Source organism: Typopeltis vanoorti, chromosome 2, assembly GCF_054136105.1.
Source record: "Typopeltis vanoorti isolate ZY-2024b chromosome 2, IOZ_Tvanoo_1.0, whole genome shotgun sequence".
Lineage (NCBI taxonomy): Eukaryota > Metazoa > Arthropoda > Arachnida > Uropygi > Thelyphonidae > Typopeltis > Typopeltis vanoorti.
In genome coordinates, this window is record NC_143550.1 from 157653438 (window position 1) to 157671315 (window position 17878).

Consider the following 17878-nt stretch of genomic DNA (forward strand, 5'->3'; position numbering starts at 1 on the left):
CATTTTTCTATTATAACAAACCCATATTAACCCTCAGATTATATTATAGTAAAAATAAATCAATAAAGTCCATTACTCAACCTTTTAGACTGCCTACGCTAAAGTGCTTTACATAACCGCTTTAGAACTGTGCATGACACTAGTTACACGATTTGTAATCGATATATTTTTAGTTATGAAAAGGGATATTTTTATAGTGTTAAGCCATGGTTACTTTTTATAACATAAAATTCATTTTTAAATAATTTTGTCTGCCGCACATCCCCCACCCCCTTCGGGTGCCAATTAAATTAGCTAATGGTATTGGTCGAGTTGTTCTATGATTGTCTTAGGGCGAGGGCTCACTTATGGCTCTTGTTTTAGGATCCAGTAGTTAAAAAGTTAATTAGGGGAATAAAAGGCATTAACGGATTTATTTATTTTATAAATTTGTAATAACCTCCTTTAAATATTTATTCATTCCTGTTATTCCTTTTTTGTTCAAAATTTTTTAAAACTTTAAAAACGTTTAAGCTTTTAAATTTAAAAATGTAAACACCGATATTTCAAAATTTTTTCCCCTTCTATAATTACTGATAAAAATTGTTATTTTTTTAATTTATTTTATCGATACTTTTAAGTAATACGATCAAATTCCAAAAATATATAATATAATAAATACATATTTTAATGGCGTGATAATTAAATGAATCAATAACTGATTACTTTGAGAAAAGAATGGTAATAATCGAATGAAAAAAATTCAAAAATGTACGGTTTTAATTTAGATCTATTGCCGCAGTTGGCAATATCTAAATAGCAATAGTAAAAGTCCTGTTTTAAAATATGTTGTCCTAAATGTTTCTGCCCTTCTTTAGTTATGTTAATAAGACTATAAAACCATATATCATGTTTTTTTTTTCTTCCTGTCGATAGCGTAATTAGGTCAATATTAATAGTCATACATCTTAACTTTAATATTTCCAAGCTTTACTTGCATGTAACTGGCGAATGCTTTATTTCATTTTATTTTTAAATGTATGTCAGTATGTCTGGATTATAAATTTCAATAGCTTACTATCTTATAAATATGCATTAAAATAGCATAACAATATATTTTTATTTCAAGCACCTTAATATGATTATTGGCATTTTTAACAAGAACTTAAATAAGACTATTAGCAATATGAAAGACATACAACAAGATACCATATTATCAATGCGCCCCCACTATTTAAGAAATGGTTTTGTAGTTAATATTACCACTAAATTAGAAGCGGACAATTTTTTACTTTCTGTTTGACCGATGAGAAACTATTTTGAATAGTAATTAGAATAATGTAATTAAATAGAACAAGGACAAAAATGAAAACATTTATTTTGTGTAAATGTCTGTTCGCATGACAACCCTTAGACAGAACGTAATCAGGTGATGTAAATAATTGTATTTCTTTCAATCATCCGAACATTCTAAAGGATGTTTTGCATGAATAGATCAGATCTTCGCCTGTTATTCAACTGTTTTATATCCTTCACATTTTAAATATAAAATAAATAAGAATATGTTCTCTAATGACGTTCATTTCCCTTAGGAGGCGTAAGGGGGGGGGGGATAGGCGAAGGAGCTTCATTAGCTCTAACTTTTTTCAAGATAGGTAGCTAGCCAGCCTCCATCCTTCAATCTTCAAAGATAGTAAGACCAAGTTGTCAATGAAGGAAGGCTTTCTGATGAGAGAGAGAGAGAAAGTACGATAGACAACTGCGCCATCTTGTGGTCCTAAATCCTAACATTCATATTATTGTCAGTAAAAATGAGTTCTAATGTCGAGTTTTTTTTGTTTGTTTTTTTTTAGATGTGAAGCTAAAAACTAAGTTTCTGAGAGGAAAGAAACCTATTTGTTTGTTTCAAAGATCGGCTAATTTATGAATCAGCCAAAGAAAGGTCTAGAATGAATTCCTGTAGTAGACAATTAGAATCGAACATAACGATATTTTCCTTGATCTGCTTAGCACTATGGAAGCAAACGTTATTTTCACATCTCCCCCTTTTAAATGTTTATGTCATTCTTCTGTTCACTAATTAAATAATCTTGGGCTTTTCTTTTTTATTTTTTTAAAAAAAGTGTTGCTTAATTCGTAATAAGGATACCTTATATGGATTGTGGACCACAAAGTTAGGCTAGCAGTTATAATAGCCTTAATTTGAATGTGATATACAAAGTTCTCGGGAGGAAGAGGTTCCTATACTATACTAAGACATCTTTTTATGTTAAACTTTGTGACTGTAGGATAAGAAAGATATTCAGAAGTTATGCAGAGGAAAATAAGAGGGAAAAGACAGTTACATTGAAGGTACTGAAGAGAAGTCGAAACTGTTTGCGTCGCGAGTGGTCGGGATCTATAATCTAAATTTATTAAAAGCTCGATAGCCATATGCCAAAGTAGAAAAAGTGTTCTATGAGATTACTGAAGTAAGAGCCAACAGGCTTTTTATTCAAAATTAAGTGGATATTGAATACCTCATCATTTCTTAGCCGAATAAAAAACTCAAAGATAGCAAATCTAATCTGAGAGTTTCATGCCAAATATAGAAAACTATATAAAGTTCGTCGAGTCCAAGCGTAAGCCAACACCTGGTAGTGCAATGCCAGGGCAACTCGTAGTAAAGGTGGAGCAAGTTCCGATCACTGTCCTTAATATTTTCCCATAATGTAAAACGTAGCTTCTAGGAGATGTATTGCTGTTCTCCGACAGTGATCGGAGCTTGCTCCATCTTTACTACGAGTTGCCCTGGCATTGCATTACCAGGTGTTGGCTTACGCTTGGACTCGCCGAACTTTATATAGTTTTCTATATTTGGCATGAAACTCTCAGATTAGATTTCCTATCTTTGAGTTTCTTATTCGGCTAAGAAATAATGTGGTATTCAATATCCACTTAATTTTGAAAGTGTTCTATGGGATATCACACAAAGTTCCATACGTTCTACGAACTTATTAAATAGGCGTAATAGCAATAGCAACAACATTGTTTATACCACAGTAACTTTATGCCATCGTTTAATTTAGGAACAATAGATCCATAAGTCATCTCAGTGCAGGATCATTATTAAAATTCGTTCATTAACTAATTACTGTATATAGATTAATTTTTATGCGTCTTCGTATTAAAACAATTGTCACTAAAGTTTTACCTTCATTGCTGAAGGAAACGTGCATTCTGGGAAGGAAAGATATGGTTAAATTGCTGGCATGTAATTAAATGCATTTTACTAAGTGGGGATATGGTGTCCTGTTGTTTGGCCTTTTACAGACTTTCACTCGGCTCTCGATGACGAACCATCTCTTTGTTTAACAGCTTCAGAAATTGATGGAGGTGCAGGAAAGCCTCGTTTTACCAAACCTCTGAAAGGTGTAACAGGCAAACGTAAGTACTTTTATCATATGAGAAACTTATATAAAACATTTATATATTGTATATTTATGCAAGATGACTTGTCTAAAAGACTCTATCAGCGATTATTATCAGAATTTACAAGTGTTGCTATTTTGTTCGGCAAGCAAGTGTGAAAGTAGAAAACGCATAACTATGGCAAATATTAAATAAATCTGCAGGATAAATGTCCCATAATGAGCCATACAGAAGCCACTTACCCATACAAAACCATGATATGTTCCAATGTCATCATAATATCTCCTTTGATTTGGGTTTTATTTCATATAGAATACGAAAAATCTTTTATAAGAACTTTTAATTGAAGGTGGGTGAGATTCATACGGAAGTGAAGGTTTCAATCGAGAAACTCGAGTTTTTTCATCTTGCAAACAAGAAATTATCTGGTGGAACGCATGAAATTAAAACATAACACAAACATTCTCTCAGCCTTAGTCGCTTCAGTCCAAACAAAGCCATTAATTAATTAATTAATGATAGCCAACCAAATGTCATTAGACCAACACAAAACTTTAGAGTAAGTGGGCAAATAAATGCAGTACTTCTGGCAGGAATTTTACATTTTTCTCAATATTATTTGCACAATAGTGTCATAAGTAGATTATTAAAGATCACAGTGACATACTCAGGAAGTCACAAGCAGGTTTGGTCGGTCGTTTAGATTATACCAAAGCAACTAAGGCGGATACAAAACGGTGTCTGTGAATGTGCGTTTGTTTTCTGGCCGGTTTGCATGTTTTGTCTTGATGAGAATCCCTTACCGTCCCCCACCCCTCATGAAACTGGCTAACTCACGTTAAGTTGAAAACCACTTATAAATGTTCTTCCCTTACTACGATAGGAAGTGAATCCAGATTATTCCAATCAAAGAGCATCGTGATGGCTACAGTATGAGCCGCTGTACAAACAGACCCGGCCTTCTAACGAAAACAAACACTTCGCTATCACTGTCCTATTCATGTCTCAGAAACACTAGATATATTGTTTTTTTAAGATAAATATGTATTGTTCTAATTTTGGTTTCTTATATTTCAAACCATCAAGATTACCACTGCATCAGAACCCTTGTTTGCAGCACACTTAGGATACATGGATCCCCCTCTGGCTTTTCTTGCTTTAAGATTTTTTTTGTATACTTCTAACGAAAGATTGGTGCCACAATGAAAGCTTGTACGTATCGGACTCGGAAGATTTTTTCTACCACTCTTCTGAGCACAACTGGTCTCTAGGTCTTCCTGTGTTTGGAAGCTGCGGTAGCATACTATTCTGTCATCTCTACAGTTGATTTTGATTGATGCACTCTTCATTATGTGTAACGAATGTACAGCATGCTATTATAACACCTATTACAGTGATTATACCGTCTCCATATGTGCTGGACAGTACACACTTGAGTATATCTGTTTGTCTTATAAAGCAGTGGTTTGCTATATCACTCCCACATATACGAAGTGGCCGAACATATACCAAATGATGATGTGTGCTGCAGAAGCTAAATGACAAGGAATGTGTTGAAGTCATGTCGTTCGTTGTTCCCTGTATAGTTGATGTGTATGGTTGTCTATATGAGGGACTAGATGTTGCAACTGCCATTTTTTGGAAGAGATCAGTTTTCTGCATTTAGCTCTGATTCAGACTTAGATTTGTTAATGATTATTTCTGATTGTCACGAGCTTCGATGCAGGCTGAGATTGAAGCTGGAATCATTGTAATATTCTTTTTTTTTTTACCTTAATTTCACAGCATTGGCAAACTTCTTCGAGAACCATTGCTTGGACATTGGGTGGAATTTCTTTCCCACTAAGAAATTCCACCCAATGTCCAAGCCATGGTTCTCACTATGAAGTTCATCCCCACTATAAAGGCCCTCATTTCAGACATGGATAATTTCTGTAACATAATCATAGCAAGCATCCAGAACTGGAGAGGAGAAATAGTAATCTAATCATGGAAAGAAGTCTGGAGGTTTTTCCACTTGGCAGTGTTGTGACGCTGAAGTTGAAATGAAAGTTGGACAAGATTATGGTTAGGGTAACTAAGAGTAGAGGTCATCGAAACAGTTTGGAAGGAGAAACTGATCTAGATGTGAGTGGAGAGAATTGTCTGTTATTCTGATTGGCAGATGAAAATTTTGCTTTGTCATTGCTTAGTGAATATTTCAACTTCTCTTTGAGCTTGCTCAGTACAGTTGGAAATAGAGAGCCAATTGGAGTAGTGAAGATTAAAGTCATGGAGGAAGAAGACTTCACTGTTTGGGTAGTTGGACTGGAGGAAATCCAGTTTCAAGCACAAGAAATCAAAGAGGACAACATGAGCTTCAGAATTAGGGAAGCAGTTGAGATAAGAGATGAATGCTACATAATGAGGTAACGAAACGTTGAGCCAAAAGAATGTCAAAAAAAAAAAAAAGGGAGATTAACATTAGGAATCCTCTGGCAAGGAATATCAGACTGCATTAAAACAGAAGCACTACTCTTGTAATAGAAGGAATCATACCATGTAATTTAGACAGTTGAGATGGACTGTGGTATAAGGCAAGTATGACAACAAGAATATACACATCAGTACTTCATTCTAATACAAGGGTTGTTCCAATACTTCTTTCAATATAGTGTTGCTGACCCCTGAATCACTTAAATCTCATATCCATACAAGTAACTTTGAATGTACATTACTGTACTTTATTGATTTAAGTAATGAATGCCAGATCACCAGGGAATTTCATTCCATGAGTAGTGAAGAACATCTTGCTAACAGCATTCTCCATTCCCATGACCAGGAACAACAATGCTCTTTGGCTAGAAGGATCTGTATATCAATGACATTTAGGGTTCAAAGAACCTTTGTAAGGATTTTTTCATCTGAAGGTGAAATGGCAGGACTTTTTCTCCTGAAAACTTGGATTTTTTTTATAATCTTCCGTGCACAATAACGATGGATCTAGATTTCTCAATGAAATATATGATAATAAAATCTAACGGGAGGGATTTATGATAAAAACTAATATTTAAACTGCTAAACTAAAAGTACGTTGTACATAAAAAAAAAAAAATCAGGAGTGAGCAACATCCCAGTTTTTCAATAAAATGCTGCATTTCCTGTATGATTAATTTGGATTTTTTAAGCAATACACAAATATACACAGATTTCATGCACATCATTCATTGTATTTTTATAATGAATCATACATTACTTGGAATAAAGTCAACGTACACCCCATGACAAGGTACGTCGGGTGTAACGATTCGCGTGTTTGTAGGTGGTATAAATTGTAAGAATATACTACTCCCAAGACAATAACTGTGTCCGGGTGAAATGCCATGAGAAGGGAATTGACGGAGTTTGAAAGATGCGTTGTGATAAGATGCCATGTTGCAGGCCTATCTGTTTGGCAAATAGCTAAGAACTTGGGCCATCCCAGTCAAACAATCACTGACACAATACTGAAATGGAAGTGCAGGGAGTAAACTACAAGTGCTACTCGTAGTGGATGACCCACCACACACACACACCGAATGTGACTGTAGGGTGCTACGAAGAATTGTTCTAGTCGTTGCGGGCAACGACTAGCACAAGAATCTGCACAAAAACATTCAGAACCGATGTTCACAACACGGCTTTCCATCGTAGGACTGCAATATACAATTCCCACATTAACCAATGTGCAGCGTCGTCTTCAGTGGTATAAAGAGCATATACAGCAGGATGTTGAAGTTTGGAGCAACAAATCACGCTACACCCTCTACAGAGCAGAGGGATGGGTGTGACAGATGCCTGGTGAACGTCTCTTAGAAGAGTTGTATAACCTCAGCTACGAAATTCGGAACTGGCGATGCGTCATGGTATGGTCCTGTTTTGGCTTCTGACCTGTTTGTAGTGCCACCAACATCGAACTCAGAGAGGTACCTGAACATTCTGGACAATGCAATGACTACTTTGTGCCGTTTCTATGGAACTGATGATTGTATTTTTTAGCAAGACAATGCACTGTGTCATAAGGCTGCTGCTGTAACTGCATGATTTGTGGACATGAATGAACCCTACTCTCAACCTTATTGAACATCTCTGGGATGAACCAATTAGGTCAAGGGAGACGTCTACCCCACAAACAGTCCAAGACCTCATTACATGCGTAGAGGAAGAATAGCCCAAAATTGCCGTTGATCGATATCCTACTCTTATGGAAAGTATGCCCAGTAGTATTGCCGCAGTCATCGCAGTGAAAGGAGGTACTACATTTTATTAAGGTAGGTTCCATCACTGTTTGATCCTACCTGCATAGCTCTGGAAGTGGCGCTTGAATTCTCTGTGCTAAGTTGCCCGAAGATAGACTTAAGTTCAAGTCTAGTCGCCAACTGGAGGAACTTTTTCTAAGCCTTGCTTTGACCAGTTCACGAGTTAGTCGATTTCTGGCATGGACAAGCGGGTTTTTTCTCCTGGAAACTCAGGTTTTTCGTCTCATAAACTGAAAATCGACCTTAGAACCAACATTATTTCAGATCCTGTTAGGGTTAGGTACCAAAAGATGGCAGCACTTGTTTGCTTGTCTCTTCATTGGTTGCTGCCTGTGTGGTAAAAGTGAGTCAATCGCAAGAGCTGTATCAATTGAACACATGCACTGGTGTTTGTGTTTTTAGTGCACTACATTGTTGTACTAGATGATGGTGAAATTGCTAGTTTTCTATGAATGGAGCAAGAAACGTTGCCAACTGTTTAGCAAGTTCATGCATCCAACAATCTGTATTATGAACTATTCGGTGTGAACGATTATTACAGAGGTGGGAGATGAATTTCTTTACCTGGCTGAAGCCACTGCTACACTCTTGAAAAAGTTCCAATTTGGTCTCTAGAGAAGAGTTTATGAATTGTATGAAGAATAAATAAAAATATAAAAAATATTCATAGCCTACCCATGGTAGGAATTTAGTGGTTAGGAGCCACATAAAAATATTCTTGGTAATTTCACATGATATGGTCAGAGCTATTAATAATTTCTTTGGATCAGGACAAGAACTTTTTTTTTGTGTGCTGTTTATCAAAGTACTGATTAAAATCTCATTGATGCACAAAAAAACAAAGTTCTTAAATTATTGTTAAAAAATTCTTCTGATCACTAACTCGATTGTTTTTAACTCGCATCATGCGATTAAAAGGGGAAATACTAAGTGAAACTGGAGAGAATTTTGGTCCTCCAGTAACACATTATTTTAAAGGGCTTTTCATGCTGATTTCAAATTTTTTTTGTCATATTCAGAAACCTGTTGTCTAGAATCCAAATATATGTCTGCTGGTAGATATACACTGCTTAGAAAGAAGTCAATGTACGCTACAGCGTGAGGACAAATAGCCACAGCACCAACCTTATGATGTGGTACTCCTTTCACTGTGATGATTGCAGCAAACCTACAGGGCATACTTTCCACAAGCATATGATAGCGATCAATGGGAATTTCGGACCATTCTTTCTGTAGGTATGTAATGATATCTTGGACTGTTGTGGGGCAGTAGTCTCTTACATAACCTGACACTCGTTCATCTCACAGATGTTCAATAGGGTTGAGATCAGGGTCGTGGCCAGTCAAGTGTGGTGATGTTCATGTCCACAAACCATGCAGTTACTGCTGCAGCCTTATGACATGGTGCATTGTCTTGGTGAAAGAGACAATGGTTAGTTCCATAGAAAGGTCAAAAAGTAGGAAGCATTGCATTGTCCAGATCTGTCTCTCGTTGTTCAATTTTTGTGGCACCACATACAGAAGTCTGAGGCCAAATCAGGACCATAACATCACTGCCTCCGAATTTCATAGTTGTGTTACACACTTTGGTAAGGGATGTTCACTAGTCATCCCCCGTGGTCCATGAGCTTCCACATCTCACTGTACATGTTCTTTGCACCAGTAAAGAAACACTGGATTTTGATTTGGGTAATGTGGGGGCTTGCATATTGCGGTTCTACCATGGAAACCCATGGTGTGAGCCTTGGTTCTAAATGTTTTTGTGCAGATTCATGTTCCAGTTGTCCATAACTCCTCATTTAAAGTGTTGGCCTATGAATGGCGGTTTTAACATATCCTTTGTAGTACACTATGGTCACATTTGGTGTATCTTTCAGTACAGGTAGCACTTGCAGTTGACTCCCTGCACTTTCAGTCCAGTATGGTATCACTGATTGTTGACCTGGGATAGCCTAATTTATCAACAATTCACTAAACACACAGGCCTGTAACTTGGCATCCTATCATGCCTTTTTCAAATACCATCAGTTCCCCTTCCTACAGCCATTTCATCCAGTCAGTTGCAATGACTTGGGGGGCATCATATAATTTCCTCCAATTCATACCAGCTACAAACATGTGACTTGTTATGGCACATGATGCACCTTGCCCATTGACTTCTTTTCAGTAGTGTATCTTTGATCCACAAATCATATGTCAAAAACCTAAAGCACATGAATGGGGGTAAGAGGATAAGAAATTCTTGACATGTTTTTGAATAGATGAAGTCTTTAGGGAAGACAGAGTGAGCTTTTCTAGAGAACAGAGGTAGGTGATGAAAGAGGTTTAATAAGTTTGATGGTGGATGGTAAATGCATGTTGACCAGCAGCTGCTCCTGCAGTTTTTGAAGAAAGTGGAGGAATGATAGTGCCAAATCCATCATAGCATTGATCATGAAAGTATTTGTAGAAGAGGCATAATGGAGAAACTAAATCTACCATCCACCTTCAAGCTCATTGAACCTCGCTTATTTGATATGCAATTTGAAAGTGATGTGGCATTTATATTTATTAAGCCAGGAGGAAGATGGATTACCAGCTTCCTTTTAGGTCACTCATCATGTATCATGATAGATGGTCTCTTCTTCTCTTCCCACTAATACATGAGTATCCCAAGGGTTGCTTCTGTACTCTTACCCACTCTCGTCTTCCTATATATAAATTACCTGCTCTCAGGGACTTCAAATCCTATCTATGGATATGCTAGTCAAAAACTAGTGAAATATGATCAGCTAAATAAATTCTTATTTATTTTGTTACTTCGGTGTTGTGAATCATACCAGTAAACCTTTAACGATTCCGAACAGCTAAAGTTTATCCCATTATTTTTTTTTAATAGTATGTTTTTTTTATAAACATCTACAGCTGTGATTATTCACAGCTGTAGAAACTAAGAGAATCTGCTGATGTACAACTGGAAAAATACACAATACTTTTCAGAATTTTCTTCTGTCCTCTTCTATCAGTATAGAGATACTGCTAAAAATGCTGACTTTCTTGGAGAGAGAATCAATTTTTCTTAAACAAGCCTTGTGTACAATATCTATTAATACACAATCAATCAGTAATATATATATATATGACCCCAATATGGTATAGGTTTTACCTATTGAGCATGTAGGGGAGACCATGTTAAAAATACGGTAATACAAATGCAGCACAATGACAAAAATTATCATGAGTCATACATAGTGAATGGTATGGTATTTAATTTTTGGCAACAATATATATTTAATATACTTATGGATCCAGATCATGCAGGTAGTTAAATTTTTAACAGATTTCTTTTCTCTAAAAAAATAATTTTCCTATTCAAAAAATCATATATCTTAAAACTACACAAAATATATCACAGAATATAAACAAATGAATATCTATTTGTAACAGAATATGTTTAATCTTCATGATGAGCAATTCCCCCAATACCCAAATTATATACTATGGGAGGGAGGAACATTGGACCCAATTTTAAATGGTTTCTAAAATTTCACCTCGGTGCAGATGAGGACCAAGATAGAAGTTTATTGACTTTTTTGTTGAAGAATTGCACATTTTAGTTGTTTGGAAATACTTTTTGTGGTGGGGCTGTTCCAGAGGATGGAGATAAATGGAATAAAAGAAGAAGAGGAGAAGCAAGTTCAGTGTGTTTGCAGTTGCACAGTAAAAGGGATGTTGGGCAGCCATTTCTCTCTCTCTCTTACATTTACAGATGCAACAGAAAGTGGTGGAATGATGGTTGCCAGTTCAGTGGAGCTTCCAGTAGAATACACATAATGCTAAAACACTGCATCGATCAGAGGGTTGAAGTGAATCTGTAAGAGAGGGGTAATCTATGAGCCAAATTGCTCTCCTCTAGACAGCATCAAGAATTTTTAGAGGTTTTAGGTGCAACACCTCAAACATGTGAGCAGTATTCTAAGAATTGGTGGATTTGGGATTTGTATCAAGTTAAGAGTTGGTTGGGTCTTGAATGAAAGAGAATGCCTAGGTCTTAGGACGCTGAGGAAGCTATTGATTTATTATGTTTATGCCAGGAGAGATTGGAAGTAAATGTTGATCCAAGTAGAAAAATCTGATCTTGTCTGGTGATTTGCATATGACTGAGGACAGGGGTAGATGGAGCTGATATCTCTTTCGTGAGAGAAAAGGCAAAACTGTGTTTTGATGGCATTGAAGATGACCAGAATGTCCTCATCCCAATGAGGGATGGTATGCAGATCAATGTTTAAGTTGCAAACTATGCAGTGCTCAGACATCTTAAGCTCAGGATATCTGAGCACTGCATAGTTTATCAAACGAGTAGGATGAATGTAGAGTACTATCATCTACAAAGCTATGGATAAGATTAGGGTCAATTGAGAGTAAGTCATTTATATAGGAGAAAGAGAACAGGTGACAGAACAGATCCCCAAGGCACTTCTGCATTGGTGAACCTTGAAGAGAGGGAGCCATATATACCACATACCAGCTGGTGACCCAATTATAGGTCTTGGGTAGACCAAAGGATGGCAATTTGTTTGGCAGGCCTTAATTGCAGACAGTCAAAGTATTAGAAATGTCATGAGTGACAGCACAAGTTTCCCCAAACCTTTCCATGGCATGTGTCTAGTGGTGGGTGATGTAAGTTAGGTCAAATGTGGATATTGAATGGTGGAATTCGTACTGCTGGTAGCCAATTAATTAGTGGGTCTCTAGGTAGTGATGATGATGAAGTTGGCCAATGATGACCTTCTCCATTATTTTTGAAAGGTGACTAAAATAGATTGGTAGTTTGACTGTAGATTTCTGTCTCCCTTTTTTTGGAATCAGATGGATATGTGGTTGTTTCCACACATTGGGATAAGTACAACATGTATAACAGACTGTAGAGACAATGCAAGAGAAGTGTTAGCTCTATAGCACAATGTTGGAGAACAATTGGAGAGATGCCATCAGAACCAGAAGACATTTTAGTATCTAAGTTCTTTAGACATCTGATGTCATTTTGTTGAAAAACTAAAGGAGACATACAGTATGATAAGAGTCAATTTATCTTGATCATCTATGCAGGAGTTTGTGAAGAACAGTGATGCCAGAAGAACAGCTTCATCCTTGGGTTAAGTAATGGTGGTGGTACTATCAAGATGAGAGAGATAGAAGTGCAGATGAACAAAAGTTGCATCCAACAACTTTAACAAGGGACAGACTGTATGGTTTCCTTTTACTGACAGAAGGCATTTTTTGCTGTTAGTCCTTATGAAATCAGATTTAGATCTACTGATGACTGTTTTGCATTTGTTGCATGCTTTGTACAAGAAGTGTGAAGCTGGGGTTCTTGATGCGAGCTACCTCCAGTAAGCTGAAATTTTTTTCTTCAACTGCTTTGATCCATTTTCTGTTGAACTAGGGCAAAGCAGACAAGGATTTTAGGTAGAATGGAGAATGAAGGCCTTTATATCAATAAGGAAAATTTTTGTGACTTATTTGAAGAAGGTATTAGGGTCAGATGAGTGGAATTAAGTCAAACGAAAGATTTTGTTTCGTCAAATTCCTATATAAAATAAAAGGAATTTGATGATGCTGATAATGAATAATAGTATAAACAGATATTACATCCCATATCGTTTCTTACCGAATATAGTAGGAACTATATATAAAGTTCGGCGATTCCAAGCGTAAGCAAATACCTGGATATTGCAGCAAATGACCCTTAAGATAGTGCAAGCTGAGGCAACTCATGTCAAAGGTGGAGCAAGATCCGATCACTATTCTTGACACTATTCGGTGATTCCAAGCTTATGCTGGGGTCAGTTGCTGCAGTATCCAGGTATTTGCTTATGCTTGGAATTGCCGAACTTTATATATAGTTTCTACTATATTCGGCATGAAACTTTTTGAGTTTCTTATTCGGCTAAGAAACGATATGGGATGTAATATCCCTTAACTTAAACAAGTCATATGTTGCCGAATTGAAGCCTTTGGCTCTTCATATATCTAATAAAGTATAAACAGATTTAGTAACATTCATTTTGCTGCATTTACAGGCTCCAAACTCTGATAACTGCTCAAACTTCTTGACATTCCTTTCATGAAATTCAACCATATGCAGCTCAGCTATTCAAATATTATGGTCATCTTACTAGATGACTTGAATATCAACAGTTTCAATTTGCTTCCCTTTTTTAATACCACCAACCAAGCCAGACAAGAAGCAGAAGTCTTTGCTGTAACCAATCACCTAATGCAAATCATACATCTACCTACACAAATTCCTGATAACCTTCACTCTCCTAATACTTTGGATTTCTTTTTAACCCCTTAACGTACCAATTAATAATCAGAAAGCGGTTGTTTTTCTGCCAATATTTTGGGCGAGGGTGATTTGCTGGATCAAATTCATCATTATTTGAAAAATAATGACGAATTTGTGCCAACGCTAACGAAATAGCCGATACACGCCATTCGCAACTTTTTTCGGCTGAAAGGAAATAGGTACAAGATTATCTAGTGTCTATATTCGGTTGTATTTATATGTGAAACCAAAATTCAAAATCAATTTTGGTGCAATAAACAAAAGACATGTCACAGACGTCTCTGTATGTTAAGGGGTTAACTAGTTCTCCTCCCAGATATACTGTAGAGGGCACCTCTCCTCTCGGCAAGTCAGACCACAATCTTGTCTCTCTTCCTTTTCTCAAACCACTCCCAACCCTTCATTCTCTAGCACAAAGACATCAAAAGTTATACTGCACCATGACACAGATTACAGCACTGCGTATGATAAACAGTTAGTAGGAGAATCACAAACATCCATGCCTTTGGCGGGATTCAAACTCGCAGCCTTTTGGTTGGCGAGTAGATGTGTTCACCACACCAAACGAAGAAAGGGAGGAATAGAAATTCTGGAGGTCATCCCATTTGGCATCTTTGTAGTCTAGAGAATAAAGGGTTGGGAGTGGTTTGAGGAAAGGAGGAGACACAAGACTGTGGTCTGACTTGCCGAGAGGAGAGGTGCCCTCTACAGTATATCTAGGAGGAGAACTAGTTAAAAAGAAATCCAAGGTATTAGGAAAGTGAAGGTTATCAGGAATTTGTGTAGGTAGATGTATGATTTGCATTAGGTGATTGGTTACAGCAAAGACTTCCACTTCTTGTCTGGCGGTATTAAAAAAGGGAAGCAAATTGAAACTGTTGATGTTCAAGTCATCTAGTAAGATGACCATAATATTTGAATAGCTCAACTGCAGATGGTTGATTTCATGAAAGGAATGTCAAGAGGTTTGAGCAGTTATCAGAGTTTGGAACCTGGTAAATGCAGCGAAATGAATGTTACTAAATTTCTTTATACTGTTATTCATTATCAGCATCATCAAATTCCTTTTATATATCCTCAAGAGGATGTACAGAATACTATGATATTACAACATGAAAGTTTACATTATTACTAAATTCCTATCAACAATTTTATTCCGATTTGTCTTGTCAGAACTCCAATATTGTGAAGATCTTACGTTTGTTTCTTGGGCACTTCTACTGCACCAATCCAGCTAGATCTTGGACTCTCATTGGTTTTTTTTTTTTTTTTTCTGCCATCACCACTAGTTTTGCTTGTCTTTTCCTCTAGCATTCTATATACCATAACTGACCATACCACCTGAGATTAGCTCTGCTCACACATTGCTGAATGCTAAAAATGTGAAGTTACCTCTTAATATTCTCATTTCTCAATACTCTTCTGCTATTGATGCCATCGTTTCACTTCCTTAATCATTCTCAGGTCTCTTATACTTGTGGTATCTGGGTCTTTAAGTGTTTTATTTCTACCCCAGCTCTCAGATCCATAAGTTAAAATTGGAGTGAACACTACCTTGTATATATACAGCAAGTTCATTGTTTGACTAATTTCTCTCTTATTCCATATAAATTTCATAATAGCACTTAATAGTATAAAATAAACTACTGAACTTGCAAATATTTTGCTGGTTTTCTACAATGGCATCTTTTGAGCATGAGTTATAACTGTGAAACGTCCCACAGGCATTGAACTAAATCATTAGAAGAAATTCAAATTGTAACTGAAACAGAACTAGTGTCCTAAACATGGTATCCTGAATGGGCCAGATAATAAAGTTAATTTAGAGAAGTCAGGCTATCTGGTATCAGATTATCATCTTACTGATATTTGGCAAATTAATTCAACCATACTTGTTGAGGTTGGGTGTTTCATATGTCATGCTGATTCTAAAAATAGCCTCACAGACCTATAGTGACCTCTGTGTAATACCAATGACTTCTTCCATTTAATCCTACATAAAGAAGTATCCAGATTAAAACAATTTTCATTAAAATGTACACACTGTATAAACTGTACAATCTAGATATGAACTTTACAGAAAAGTTAAAAATAAATTTTGTCTGCTTTTCCATGGAGTTAGCTATGTCCAACAGGCAGGCAAGTTAAGAATCATATCAGAACTAAGACTTCACAAACATGATTTTTATATAAGTGGACAAGCAATATATCCTTAAACAACCAGTTCTATTTTTTTTTAAATTTCACACTGTGTTCTAGTGAGCCAGCTCCAGTTTAACTTGAACCCTATCATGTATATGCAAAATATACTTTTGAGAGCCGTGTATGCCTGCTAATAAATGTTTATCTGACAAAGAATAAGTTATCTTTACAAAAATAAATAGTCAATATTTGCAAAAATTACATTCAGAAAAATTAATTTTTTTCAAAATTTTAATTTTATCAAATGATAAAAAGTATCACAAGAACACTTCTTACATTTAAATCTTTTGCAATCTCATTTTAGCAATAGAGCAAAAATGCATTTCAATAAACCTCATTCTAACAAGCATTCAGAAACTAACATAGAGGAAGTTATTAAGTAGTTTGAAACAAGAACAATGTGGTTTTCTGTGGTGAGAAAGGAAAACAAATAGTATACACTATGTACAAATGCCATTTCTTCACCAGTATAAATAATTACTGCTATTTTAGTTTTTTACTGCCTATTAAAATTGTGAACTATGCAAGTTATGTAAAAAAAATTCAATTAAAATAATTTGTAACACTGTCTGATAATGACTACAGAGAGTGCAGACTAAAAGAATACCAGACAATCTGCACTGTTTCCATAGGGTTTGAAATAATGTTATTTGTAATAGGTGTCTGAACATTTTGTAGCAAAATGTTACTTATTTTCTGGTTTTTAAGGTTATATCAAAATTGAGGCATTTTATGCTGATCTGATTAAAAATATGTTTCACTGTACTTTGGCTATATTATTTACAAGTAACTACCCAATACATTTACATGAAGAGATTATATCATAAATTATCTACACATAAACACAAGGAGAAGTATTATTTATTAAATATACTGCCAAATATTTCAGAGTGAAACTAACAAACTATCATCAGTGGCCTGAACAACATTTTTTTTACAAGGTAGAATGCGAACAATTGATTTATTCAAAATAGTACAATCCGCATGATGTTAAATTGCTAACAGAAGAAAAGGTTAATCATAAAAGTGATTATAAAATAATTCTATCATTTATATTATCATCCAAAAAAAAAAAAAATAATAATAATAATGATTTATATCATCATACTAAACAGATCATTAGATAGATGGTTTCTTAGGACCTTCTATCTTTGTGAATATCATTCTTGGTCGTAAAAAAAAAAAAGGTGTTATTCAGATCAAACTTTTATGATTAACCTTTTCTTCAGTGAAGCATAATGCTATTAGTGATTTAACATCATGTGGCTCATACTATTTTGCATAAATCAATTGTTTGCATTCTACCTTGTAAAAAATGTTGTTTCGGGCCACTGATGATACTTTGTTTGTTTCAAACCGAAATATTTGGCAGTGTATTTAATAAATAATACTTCTCTTTGTGTTTAAGTGTAGATAATTTATGATACTATGGCAGAAGTTTCCCTCAAAACTAGAAGAGATTATATACAAAATACGTATACTGATATATACAAATAACTCAAAAATCTGATTATGCATATGCCAGTTTTGTTTTGTTTTTTATTATAAAAAAAAAAAACAATTGACATTGTCTAAACAATAAACCTTTACAGTATGTATGATATTATGGTATTTACAAGTTACCAATATCTGGAACAAGAACATATTGAAACAGAAAACTAAACTTAAGTATAGAGGT

The 17878-nt window shown here is 35.5% G+C and overlaps 1 protein-coding gene across 1 annotated transcript in view; it reads left to right on the forward strand.

The window, feature by feature from the left end:
* Positions 1 to 17878, forward strand: part of LOC150109564 (protein Obscurin-like) — a 1271613-nt gene that overhangs the window by 65880 nt on the left and 1187855 nt on the right. Inside the window, exon 12 of the mRNA XM_090402667.1 lies at positions 3292 to 3405. Within this exon, the coding sequence (XP_090258793.1) occupies positions 3292 to 3405 (114 nt within the window). The remainder of the gene's footprint in view (positions 1 to 3291; positions 3406 to 17878) is intronic.